The sequence below is a fragment of the Hippoglossus hippoglossus genome, chromosome 23 (genome assembly GCF_009819705.1).
Source record: "Hippoglossus hippoglossus isolate fHipHip1 chromosome 23, fHipHip1.pri, whole genome shotgun sequence".
Lineage (NCBI taxonomy): Eukaryota > Metazoa > Chordata > Actinopteri > Pleuronectiformes > Pleuronectidae > Hippoglossus > Hippoglossus hippoglossus.
The window spans coordinates 6,349,365-6,362,857 of NC_047173.1; the positions used below are offsets into that span (position 1 = coordinate 6,349,365).

The window sequence follows — 13,493 nt, forward strand, 5'->3', positions numbered from 1 at the left end:
GGTATATGATGTGTTCTCAACAGAAACTGGGATTTGGTTGGAGTGAATAGAAGATGAACTGTTTACTTGATATATTCTATAGATGCAGTGTTAATAAGAGAGGTGCTCATAAAAATGTAATTACAGGAGAACGCATGAGAAAACCACCACACATAATTCAAATTGATGACTATGACTGTAGCTTTCATAACATCACAATCCATGCTTCTTAATGTCGTGATGATTTGTGTCCATCGAGATCATCCCACTGGCTCACTGGGGGAAATGCCACCACAGGCTGCTGGTAAGTGCAGGTGGTTTTCACCACAGCTTTGAGCTAACAGATGCAGTGCAGTCCTAATGGACGTGTAACACCCCCGAAACCACCAAGGTCCAACCAACACCTCCCTGTGTTTCCTGGAAGCTCCACAAGGACGTCTGCAGCAATTTAAAGCATCACACAATTATTACTTTTACATATACACAGTCAAGGATACACTTAATACTCCAACCTTTGCTAAGACCCCTATGGCTAAGAATCATATTTGTCATTTCAAACCTGATTTCTACTGATGGACACTTACAATACTTAATATGTAATTGCAGTAATGCAGTAATTGCCAGTGCATAATATATAATAAACCTATTAATTATTTAACTTCAGTGGATGTGAAGAGGATCTTTAGAAATGCTAATATGCAGAAATTTGGAAAAACAAGACAAGGTGGAAAGAAAAAGGAAAAGAGAAATAATACAGTGGGCGATGTGAACGACTAGGCCGTCGTAGGCACGTAAAGGAAGTCTATTTCTGTAACTTATAGTCAAGGGAAAATCCATCCTGTATCACATGCCTTGATTTATTTTTCTAATTGCAAAGAAACAGATTTTGCATCACAGTTTAATTTGCTGCCTCATGTCACAGAAAGAAAACCATTTATACCACAGAGGACCCTCAATCTAAAGTCTGGTCTGAATGAGCCTTCATGAGGAACAGCTCGTTTCATATTGGTTTCATGCTCCTCCATTTACAATAGCAGCATTGCCTCTGTTTACATTGTCACATTCGGTGCTGCGGAATTTCTGTTCCTCGAGCTTTGGACATAAGAGGGATAAAATGTTAGCAGGATTTGACTAACAGACATGTGGTCAGTGTCTGTAAAGGTGATTGGTGCTGTGGCCTGTAAAATAATAAATCTCATACTGAGAGCATCCACACCTGGAGGGTTACAGTGTTTGCACTTAACCGGAAATGTTTCCAAAGTGTCCAAAGCACAGTCACACACATCTGGGCTGAAAAGGTCTGTTCAGTATAGAGAGGCAATAGATTCCAGTCGTTAATGAAATGCATGGAAATGATAAACTCTTTGGTCGGAGATGCTGGTGGTATGTTTCATTGTTTCATTATTTCAAATTGTGCCATTTTCCCTCCAGAATAACATTTGTGAGACAGTATTTTGAAAGCTTGTACACGCTATAGTGTGTATTCAGTAACAGAACTGGTTGGAAGAAAGCGATCCTCTATTCTATGTATATAAACATCACTTTAAATGCCACCTGCAACAAGTGAAAGACATTAGACAAACAACCTTTTTCCATCGCAATCAGTATGATTTATCTTATATTATTTGATTTATTTGTATCCTGTCGCTTTATTCCATCTTTTAACAAATTGTTTAGGTCTAATCGGCCACAACTGAACTCTTTTGGTTCACTCTTACAGCTCTCATCACTGTCTTTTTTTACTTTCAACAACAAATGAATATAAAATAAAAGCAGAAACTGGCTGATGAACATCGTGGAGCAACCAGCAGTCGTAGTGTTTTTTCTTTAAGAGTCGTTGGGGATTAAACCAGACCTGATGATTGTGTAGTATTTACATCTTGTTGTGCTGCCCTCAAGTGGCCAAATAATTACTGCAGGTTTAAAACAATTACATAGATTGAGAAAATTTGCACTTTAAGTACATGACACTTGATATGAAGGAACCTGACAAAAATTATACACTCCATCTTATTTTGTTGTTATTTTATGATGAAGAGCTGAGGGTGAGTCTGACACTGAACGCCCACCTACAACTGTGACCTGCACCTATTGGACGCTAGTATAGCTTTCAATCACACGGTATCCAGGCCCCAATGCCGATTGTCCTATATTGTCTACTCTAAATGGGACCATCATTTACAAAATGAACATCATGCTGTGTCGAAGAAGACTTGAAAGTAGAAAATGCGATCATAAAGTCCATATGAAAATGTTTAATGACGTTACAAATCAAGTGAGACGTCATTTTCTCATAGACTTCTTTTTGCAACCAGCGGAGTTGAGAGAATGCAGGTTTCAGGCACTTCCACGCTGGCTTCACTCTCTGTACCTTGAGTCTACGTCCATTTTCATATGCAGTTGATGGTAAACACCTTAGTCTTGTGGTCCATCAGCTTCTTTGCCATGTTGTGTCTCGTCCTTGTCCTCTGCGCTCTCTTTATCCACTTGTGCATTTGACTCCGTGGAGACCTCATCTTTCTGCTCTCTCTCCTCCTCCTCGGACTGAGGCTCTAACTTTGCTCCATTAGCAGGAGGAGGGGAGAGCTCAACTGTGGCCTCTGTCAGGCAGCGGGACTGTTGCTGTCCGCCATCTTTGGCGAGCCGCTCTGTTCTTTGAGCGTCCCCTCCCTCTTCCAGCTCTGACGCCATCCTCACCAAAACTCTTGGGATGGGACTTTTGGGAGCGGTGAGCTGATCCTCAGTGGGGCTCGATGAGGTCTTAAGTTCGATTTCCTTACCTTTCGATCGCTGTCTCTCTGTTTCCTGCTCTGGCTTTCGAAACTGTCTTCTGAGGAGGATGATGACGGCGATGATGAATATGTATGAGGAACCACTGAGACAAGTGATCAGACCCAGAAAGATTACCCTGAATACAGACAAAAGATGCACAGAGGGCGACAGAGAAATAAACATGTGTGGGTGTGTAAGGTGGTGCTGATAGATAAGTACATGTAATAATTATGTTCTATTTCCACATTTGTATCCCGTGACATACCTGTACATGTTAGAGTCATAAATGCGACAGGCTCCTCTGCCCCCGCACTTCTTGATCGACCACTTCAGGCACGTAGAATCAATCAGGGCCCCAAAATACATCGGTGCAGGAATTCCACCTACAAAGTATCAGCCAGATGTGAACTGTTACTACTAATACCAAAGAAATGAGATTCAGATCAGGATCTAACAGTTTAAACTAAAACAAATCAAAATCAAATGGATAAAACAACTACTAAAACTACTTTTCATGAAACTGACAGTAATGAGGCTCACCAAGAGTCCTGGTTACCAAGGTTTGAATACCCAGAGCAAGTGATTTGAGCTCTGGTGTGATGCATCTGTAATAAAATAAACAGCACCAGGTCACTCATATCAATCATCCTGCAAGATGCTGCCAATACCATCAAAAGAATGGTATACGCGGATCTAAAATGGTTAGGAATAATATTTCCGTCCGGGGTGCACAGACCGTATGATGACCATGTAGCCGGGTGTTGCTCCCAGAGAGTTGATGAAGGAGCTGAGCACAGACACGGCCATGTAGGAGGTGAAGCTGCGGCTGCAGTCCTTGGCATGGGGACACCGACCCAGCTTCACCGACGTACTGCTGCCTGCCGGGAAGGAGGCGGACAGGCAACTGCAGTTCTGAAAAACCTGGGGGGAAAAAAACAGAGATAAGTAAAGTAACATCCAATTATACTGTAATTTCAAACTCCAGTCAGGCTGATAGATGAATTTTAAGGGATTTCTTACATTTTGCATTAAGAAATTCTAGGAACAACTAATAAGATCTCTAGATTGGCTATTTACACACTCACACAGTAACACGGTATAGATTTGCCCAGATATTAGATGTATATATCTTGACTGTAATGTCGTGAACAAATGAAGGGGAACAAAACTGAATGAAAGAGATGATCCAGTTCTAAATGAAGCAGGAAAGCAAGCAGATTCTCATAGGCTACATATATTTGGATAAATGGGTCACAGGATAAAAAATTATAAAATGGAGGAACAATAACAAACAACAAATGGTGATAAGGACTATTTATTTGCTGTATGAAGACGAGAGAGATGCAGCTGGGAGCTGTAATAGTCGACCTTCGACCTTAGTTTATTTTGGTACACACAGTGAACCTAACGTGTATCACTGAACCCATTAGCTGCTGTTGTCAAACGTTTATGTTTCAGAGAATAATAGGAAAATAGCTTCCCCTTCATAGGTTTACATACTGTATGTACATAGTAATACATTTTTTTACATCATGTGTGCCCTTAAACAAATAAAAATGAATACAATGATTCGACTTTTATGTTAGTAGGTAAATTGGATTTTGTCCAGAGAAAACTGCATGAATTTTTTCTTTGATAGAAGCACATTTAAATTCACTAGATCCAGACTTTTACTCAGATCTGCACCAGAAATCAAGGAAAATGTTGAAAAATGTCCGATTTCAAAATGTTAGGTGAGATAGGATGTGATAAAAAAAAAAGCCTGAATTCATCCCCACATTCGGAACTGCACCAAAATTGAATGGATTCTTTCCTGACCAACACCACATCCTTCCACCAAGTTTCATGGTAATCTGTCCCATAGTTTTTGCATAATCCTGCTAACAAACAAACAAACGCAAATGAAAACCTGACCTCCTTGGCGGCGGTCATTAACAGTGAAGGTAAACTGTATTTTGCCCTGAGAGAAGAGCATAAATTAATTCTTAGATAAAATAATATATAACTGGTTTCTTTATTTAGCTGACATGCAGGTAATCTTGTCGAGTGAGTTTACTGCAGGTTGCTGAGGCTCAAATACGTTTGGCAGGATTTAAATTGTGAAACCTCAGTAGCCAAGTAACTCATCAAACTTAAATATCTCCTGCTACTTGTCTGATAAAGGTGAACAGTGTACATCTGTGCATTCTTGTGGCCCTACTGTGTTTTTGCCGTATCCACTGGAGCCGAGGCAGCCAGCCAAACACGGAGAGATGTAGGTGATGCCGCTGTCCGAGCACACAGGATCCCACTCCTCTGCCGAGCACGAGCAGTCTCTGTTACACTCTGAGAAGAGCATCTCTCTGTCGTGTGAGACACTCTGCGTCCTGCAGGGCAAATACCACCTATATTTTAGACTCAGAATGGAAATATCCAAGCACGGGAGAAAATATACATTTACATTTATTCTGTCAAAGCTGAAGTCGTCTTTGTCTTTCCACAAGTTCATGTCTGACCCGTTGTATGAAATGGTGAGCCCAGCCACGGGAATGTTGTCACACTTGGTGCCGAACTGCAGCAGCAGGAGGAGGTAGGCCATGAAGGAGGTGGCGAAGGAGAGCTGAGCCCCCGACACCACGCTCAGTTTGTAGCGCTTCATCAGCAGCCCTCCCAGGAAGATCCCCACCGCCACCACGGGCAGGTTCAACACACCTGGAAGAGAAAGTCAAAGGGGTCTGGACACTGGGGGGATGCCTAGTTATAGACTTTCTTCCAGAATATGTCCACATTTATCCGCCTTTTTCTAAACACAGAAACTATTGGTTTGCGTCCCGTCATTTTCATAGGAGGCAGAAATATGTATCTACCTTCTGTACAATGAATCGCTGTGTTATCCTTTGCCTACTAATTGGATTACTATCTGTAGATCAACTGTCGCCCACTAGAAATGAGATGCAAGCTTTTTGCCGTTTCAAAGATTGCAAAGAATTTCAAGCGGTAAATTATCCACAATTATATATAAAGGAAAGCTTCAGTCATAACAACAGTAGGCCTACAGTCGTGTAGCAAATGGTCAATCGTTTGAGACTTTTAATGATTATGGTTAGGTGATTTGAATTACATGATAAATCCCTACTACCTCTGTCCATTATATCCATTATATCCATTATTATATATATATATTTATTCTGTTCCCAGCTCTCTGTTAGTTTCAAATAGTCTACACGCAGTTACAACTTTGACCATGTGTTATATGCAGTAGTCTTATATCTCTAACTGTGAGTTTGAAGTCATTTTTATTTTACCTATGAGGAAGTTGGCTCTGGATGCAGACTGTCCGAACTGTTGCTCCATGTATTTGGCTTTGAAGGTGAAGAGGCCGATGAAGGAGTTGAACTTCAGGACGCTGCCACAAAGCAGCAAGAAGTAAGCAGGAGTTCCCAACAGGCGCTTCAGCGACGGAACAAACCCTGCGACAGGACATCACCCAGCAAAGTAAAACACCTAATCTGTATCGAGCTGGAAATTAAATGTCACCAGTGCCATGAAGAGGAAGATTTTCTCCACTGTACCTTTGGCGATTTCGGTCAACTTGAGGTTGTGGTGGTTGTTGTTGTTGTTGTTGTTGAGGGCGACATCTGTCCCACCCGGGGTTGAGCTGGCCGGCTGGCCCTCATCTCCCTCTTGCTCGGGCAGAGAGCGGGGCAGGAACCAGAAGGGGACGCTGGAGACGAGCAGGAGAGCAGAGGACACCATGAAGCCCATCCACCAGGCGCCGACCCAGCGGGCGTCTTGAGGATCTATGGTCACACTGTCTGAGTGAAAAGAGAAGAGATTTCAAGTGAGTGATCAGCAGGGACAAGCGTAAAATGTGTGTGTTGTAATTTCTGCTACTTCCTTTGTGTGAAGTCAACATATTAGACACCAGAGTTTATCTGGAAGACAGTTCCTCACAGGGACAGCTAAAGACGTCCTCACCTGTTAATGTCAAACCTTTGGACCATGAGCAGCAGGGCTGGTCCAAATGAAGCAGAACCAAAGCTCCAGCCTTGGTCACAAGCTCAAAAAAATCAAAGTTCCAAAAACAATATTCATTTTCTGAGAAGCTTTTAGAGTCAAACCCAAATTTGTACAGCAACTTTAACTGAACAGCCAAATGACCCTCTTACTGACCACTACTGCTTGCATTTTTTTTTTTAATGTTAGCTTATAATTTATAATGACGAGGTAATTGAACATTTTACTTAAGCAAGAGTACAAATATGTTCTACATATATCAATGTTCTACCACATCATTATGGCTGAGTCTGGACGGTGGCGTCTCTAATGGAGCCTGTCCACTCTGATTGGATCATTGAACCAAATCCCCTCTCGTCGTTTATAATTTTTAAACATTTAAAAAACAAGTAATATGTATGGACATGTAACACATTGCATTGTAAAACTGTAGTGGAGAGGTGAGGTGAGATATTTGAGGATATTTGTGATGGAGTTAAAGTAAAAGGTCCCAAAAATAAATATACTTGAGTGAAGTAGAAATACATGAACAATGTAATCAAGTGCAGGTATGAAGTAAATGTATTTTTTGTTTATTTATGTTAGGATACTAGATCAGACTAGAACAGACTTTAGAAGAGAGCATTGATGGATATGCATGAATTCAAGATGCAATAAGCCCCCCACTGTTATGCTGTATATAAAGATTGAAAGATTGATTGGATATTTGATGCTATAAAAACGAGGTGAAACTTTATGATTGACAGCTGAGACCAACTCGCAATTGGTCAACGGGATAGGGCAACATGGACGTGATGTCATGACTTCAGCTCTGTGTACTTCCTGCAAAAGCAACGCATTAAACGTACCCATATCAACATATCCAATGTCAACATACAGTCTGGCACAGTAGGAGCCCAGGAGGAAACCGAACATGGGGCCCAGGAGAGTAATGGTCTGGAGACATGCTGCAAAAACAATCACAAGATTAACATTTTGTATGTAGTTGAAGTGAGGGTAAGAGTCAACTGCATCTTCATTTAATTTAATTTCATCACTACCACTAATGTTTCTTTTAAATGCCACTGGAGACCCAGAACCAGCAATAATGTCTCACCTATGTAGAACGGAGAGTTTTCAGCTTTAGCAAAGTCATCGATGTAGGAGATGCCCAGAGGTGTGACCGGGGTTTCTCCGATGCCCCGCAGAGCGTTCCCCAGGAACACGTAGATCCACATGTTGGAGCCCGACTCCCTCACACAGGCTGCAAAGTCATACAGCACACACATGACACACACCATAGGAAATACAAATACACACACCTGCTGGCTGATGCTATAAGAGAGCTGTGCTGTGTGTGTGTGTGTGTGTGTGTGTGTGTGTGTGTGTGTGTGTGTGTGTGTGTGTGTGTGTGTGTGCATATTGTTATATAAGAACATGTTTTATTGTAAGTCACACACACCCGCACACACACGCAAACCCGAGGGATCCATGATGTCTACATTCTTAAAAATAAAAGTTTTTGATCTTAAAGCTGTCCAGTATTTTCTAAAATACATTCAGTAGCATTTGCTCCCTTATATCATCATATAACTTTTTCTCTTTTACATTAATAACCATTAAAGCACCTCTTCAGTGCTATGGACTATTCCCAGATTGCTGTGAAAGATTTTGTATCTAAAATAAAATTCTTCTGCATGTTTGTATAAAAGTTTAATAAAAAAGATACATCAAACTTATAAAACCACTCTCTTGATCCTCCTTGTATTTCATTCAGAAAGAGGAAATCATGTCCGCTACCTCACACCAGATGTGTGAATACACTGCGGTAGTGAATCAGGATCATTTTAATAGGACTGGTTTTAGCTTTGCATACCAGTGCATTGTCCTCCATGAATATGTCTCGTTTGAACAGCCGAACACGATCAATACGTTGCATTCTCTGGCTGCATTTTTTTGTGAGAATAAGATCTAATTATGGCATGACTATAGAAAGGCTAAAGTTACATTTCAGCTGCAAGCTCATCGCAGGAAACCAGAATTAATAAGATCAAAAAGTGGCACCTCAACACGGTGAAAAACACATGAAGAGATGACCAAACTGGATCTATTACCATGAATATCACGGACGTCTGCACACACATTATTCTCTCTTTCTTTCCCCCCCTCTTTTCCAAATCAGCTCTTGGTCTGTTTGCTCCGCCGTCTGCATACAGAGTGATCATTGGCTCTGTTGAAAACTGCGTCTGACTTTTCCTATTACGAGGGCCACCATTTTCAAAAAGCATCTCACCAACAAGTGTAGATTTGGATTTGATATTTTCTGAAGCTGCTGCACGGGAGGCAAGTGGCTTTAAAGGTCAGACCGGGATCAGTGCATTCCAGGGCTGGTTGAGAGAAAGCCGGTGACATGTGAAGCGTTTTAACCAGGTTTCATGTTAAAGTAGACTTTTTGTTTACGCCACCTCTTTGTGTTTATGTGTTTTACTAAAGTCACCATAGTTATTAGAGTCTCACCTTTCTTGTCCTCTAAAGAAAGTTCTACTAGAATTTCAGGTTCTTCCAGTGGACCCACACAGGCAGCGATGTTTACGCTGTCGTTCTGGAAAAGCTTTATGACTGTGTCATACTTGTAGCTGCGAAAGAAAGGGGTGCCACACTCACACATTAAACATGACATTTACAAAAGTTTCTAAAATCGAGTGTTGTTCTTTTTTGACATCTACCTTCCCATGAAGAAGTGGGTCAGGCCGGTGAGAAAGGCCCCCACTGCCATGAGCAAACAGCCCATGGCAATGAGTCTGGGCCGATGCAGCTTGGCACCAAAATGGCTGACCACAGCGAGGAACAGCAGGTTGCCTGCGTCCAAAGGAAGGGAAACCCAAGAGAGCAAGGGGAAGAAGAGAAGACTTATAGAAAATCATCAGCTATAAAATGTCCAGAACAGAGGTGAGGCCTGATCGGTGAGGATTAGAGTTAGAGTAATAGACGGTACCCATCTCGAAACTGCCATCGATGAGTCCGATGTGCGTGCTGGAGAGGTCGAAGCGTCTCTCGATCTGAGTGATGGAGCTCTTCATGTAGGTCCCTGTCAGGGCCTTGGAGAAATAGGCGAAGGACAGCGCCACAATAAACAACTAGGAGACAAAAAGGAAGAAGGAGAATTAATAGAATTTTTTTTTTAAATGCAACACACAATGGCATTGATCTAATTCTGAGCTCTGACTGTGGGTAAGGATGTGATTACAAACCACCACAGGATATTCATCCAAACTTTGAAACTGTTCCACCTCCTCCACCCGCTGTGTGGGGGGGCACCCTGGAGGTTCTTTATTACGAAATTCATTCCCATCAGGGGTTACTGCAGTGCTCCTGCATGGTTTTCTATTGACTGTATTTAATATATAATGTCTAATGGCTTCGATTCTCAGCTATATACTCATGCTTGTACATACTGCATATGTATGAAGAGGAGAGCTCAAATAAATATTGCTCGGGTTTATTTGTTGTGGAGTTTCACTTTACACCCCGACATCTCCACACTGAAATAAACCTATGTAGAGAAAGAAAGTATAAATGTGTTTTGGATGAAATGCTCCATTAACTTGCGGCTGATGTGACTGCTGTGCGGTGCTGCAATCAGTCTGAGTCTGAGCTCACTGACTGAAACCGAAGTGTTCCACACACCGTGATGTGCCGACCTGGAGTGGGATATATAGATTGGCAAGATTTTCCAAAACAACTTCAGATCGGCTCTTGGCTTGATTCCACCTACTTTTGGGGAACTAAACAGATGTGCAGCAAAACAGATGTGCGTCTCACATTTTAAACAATTTTCTCTCCATCATCTACACAAGGGTCAAAGGGGGGGACTGGTGAAAGGTTGTCAGTCTGTAGCATGGGGCTGACACATACAAGAAGTAACACCAACAGGGTATTGAGGATCACCAATTTACTTAACTTGCATGTAAACTTTCAATAAAATCTGTTCAGTAGTTTTTGGCATAATCATGCTCACAGACACACAACAATGAAAACGTAACCTCCTCGGCGGCCGTAACAACTGCACCACTGCACCGTCTCTTTAGCATCCGTGACGTTCATATGAGTAGAACGAACTTCAGCCCATAAAGAAATGTAAGTGTACATAACCAGGACGGAGAGAAGTGTTGATTAGTTTAGTTTAGCTTCAGCACCTTGAGAGTGGAGATTCTGGGCCGTTTGCTGGTCGTCTTGTCTGGGACACACAGAGCCTTCTGGGAGGTCATCTTGTCTATGTCCTCTGCGGCTTCTTCCATCCTACTGTATGGTGTCGTGTTCTTTTATCCTTAGGTATGAGAAGGGTTGGTCTTAGTTCAAAAAGTATTTATTTAGAAGCAATGAAAAGGTACAGCATAGCTATGGGCACTCAAGGCACAGCCTCGGCTTTTAGTCAGTAGCTCGGGGTAGTCAAGAGTCGCCCCGAACGGACGGTGGGTGCAATATTTATAATAGTAGGTAGAACTTCATTGGTCAATAACGAGGGGGAGTAACCGTGGCTAGTGCACAGGCTGGTCCCAGCCTCTAGGCACTGGAATCCGCCAATGATGAGGAGCCGCTCCCAGGTTCGTCCCTCCTTTGATAGTAGCTGGGCAAATCTTCACATTCTGACAGTGTTAAGCTTTGTGTATTAAAAACAAGCCTTTATCCGGCTGAAGCTTTATGAGTCTTTAGTAGTTTTGCAGATACAGTGTTTGTTGTTCATTGGAGTGAGAAACATTGTGTTTCTGCTTTATCGGCTGTATGTTCTGTGTGCGTAAGCATGCGTATTCATCGGACAAGACAACGCCTTTCCTATCTGGCCTTCAGAAGCTGGGGCAGCTTCTTGATTTCTTTCTAAGGCATAGGTCACAGTGTCTTAATGAGCACAGTGCATTCATGTATGTGTGATGTTGAATAAAGCTAAAGGAATACTGTAATATATATAAAGGTTTATGTATGAGAACAAGTTTAAGTACAGTGTATTGTATGCCACGGATTACAGTCCTAAGACATAACAAAACATAAATTCTTTCTGTTAAGGTACAAACATGGTGCGTGTAAAATCGATCCTTTTCGGGGCTATAGTGTCTAATTATATTATTAAAATCCTAACAATGGTAGTACTGCACTGTACTGTACTGTACTGTACTGTACTGTACTTTATTGTACTGTACTGCCGGTGTATGTGCAGGTATCAGCTCTCAGGCCACTGCAAGAAAAGCATGTATAGACAAAGATAGACAGCATTAATAGATCTACTAAGATATATATATTTTCTGCAGAAGTAACATTATCAATGCATTTTGCTGTACTATTGTTACTTTTACATAAAACGTTTTTTAATACTTTGTCCACCATTGACAGTAAAGGAGATGTTTAATGTAGGTCAGGCTTATGTACAGATGTGTTTTTATTGGCGTTAACTCTCAGTATGAAGACTGACACCAAAGCTTTTGATTCTAAATCACAACCTGGAGGTACAACTATTCACTTTTCATGTGAATAGTGACCGGACCCCTGTCAAATACATCACTACTAACATTTCATTACGTTACATTAACAGTAAAAAATAAATATTTGAACTCGAAACTATCCCAAACACATAAACATAAAAACCTAATAACCCAAGTCAGAACATTAACACATTGCTAAAATAACATCTAAAACAGCTTTATTTAACTTAACAGTACCATGAGCCTTTGCGCTCATACTGTCCAGTTCATGTTTATTCTTAAAGATATATTTTATACCTTATGTCTTTAAGAATTAAGCTGGAGTGTAGAGTGGAACCATTTTAACTTGATTCACTAACTTTTCACATCATATTTAGCATCAAGCAAATTAATAATGCTGAATAAATTTAGTAAATTGTTCGTTCTCCGCATGATGATTAACTGTTGGTGTGAACCAACATTTTCTGTCATTGTAATATAAAATATAACCCTCGTTAGGTATCACGGATTAAAGCTTCAGACAAAATGTCACATGAGAAAAACAGGAATATGCGTCAAAATGACACAAATGCATCGACTGTTTCTCTGATGTCACTGAAACATTTCATCAGGTGCCATCGTCCGGTACAAGGCCGAGTCTGTCACTTTGTAAAATCACACCTGAGGGGAAACAGAGGGCCGACAGTATGAGACAGTACCTGTGTGAACTCCACCAGTGTCCTCTCTTCACCGTGCTCTCAGCTCAGTAAATGTCAGGAGCTGCTGGTCGAGTCCGCGTCACAGAGAAAACCTGGTTCCAGTGACTTCATTTGTCCTGAGAGAAGTTTTCAGCTCGTACAATACCAACAACAATCCCCTTCAGGTCTGTCCAGGTTACAGCTCCCACTCAGAGTCAGAGGCAAACATCATGCCTCCACAAGAAATAGAAAAGTCACGACTGCAAAGCCCCCGCTGAGGAAGTTTTTTTTAAATACCTGCTGCATCTCCAGGCTGGGGGAGCTGGAGTCTCCCCTCTCCCTCTATTTCTCCTGTCTGGGTTTAGAGCTGTTCCTCGGCTCCAGTGGGACAAAAGGCCTCACACATTTTTATTCTACACACATGCCAGCCAGGAGGGGGACAGCAACAAGAGAACAGCAGGGAGGGTAGAGGTGAAGAATGATTATTAATTCCTAACAAAGGCCTGTGGGATTTTTTTTCTCTCTCACAAGGTAAAATATCACTTCTTGTTGCTTTTACATAGGATTTAAAGAAAGGTTTTATTTTGATAAGTCAAGTGTCATGAATGTCCTAACC

General features: G+C 41.6%; 1 protein-coding gene across 3 annotated transcripts; it reads right to left on the reverse strand.

The window, feature by feature from the left end:
- Window positions 1–1,946: 1,946 nt before the first annotated feature.
- On the reverse strand, window positions 1,947–13,483 carry LOC117757549 (solute carrier organic anion transporter family member 1C1-like). Of its 3 annotated transcripts, XM_034578784.1 has the most exons (16): window positions 12,899–13,483; window positions 11,865–11,956; window positions 10,923–11,035; window positions 9,722–9,863; window positions 9,453–9,585; window positions 9,244–9,362; window positions 7,844–7,990; window positions 7,596–7,694; window positions 6,303–6,545; window positions 6,036–6,200; window positions 5,208–5,442; window positions 4,952–5,117; window positions 3,488–3,672; window positions 3,292–3,356; window positions 3,017–3,134; window positions 1,947–2,887 (listed from the first exon to the last, which is right to left on the reverse strand). In XM_034578784.1, exons 3-16 carry the CDS (start codon window positions 11,022–11,024, stop codon window positions 2,395–2,397), a joined length of 2,412 nt encoding a protein of 803 aa, XP_034434675.1. In that variant the 5' UTR covers window positions 11,025–11,035; window positions 11,865–11,956; window positions 12,899–13,483; the 3' UTR covers window positions 1,947–2,394. The 3 variants fall into 3 exon arrangements, with proteins under 3 accessions (XP_034434675.1, XP_034434677.1, XP_034434676.1); XM_034578786.1 differs by lacking the exons at window positions 11,865–11,956; window positions 12,899–13,483 and adding an exon at window positions 10,549–10,630 and having other exon boundaries at window positions 4,952–5,120; window positions 5,211–5,442; window positions 10,923–11,037; XM_034578785.1 differs by lacking the exons at window positions 11,865–11,956; window positions 12,899–13,483 and having other exon boundaries at window positions 4,952–5,120; window positions 5,211–5,442; window positions 10,549–11,012.
- Between the last annotated feature and the right edge of the window lie 10 nt (window positions 13,484–13,493).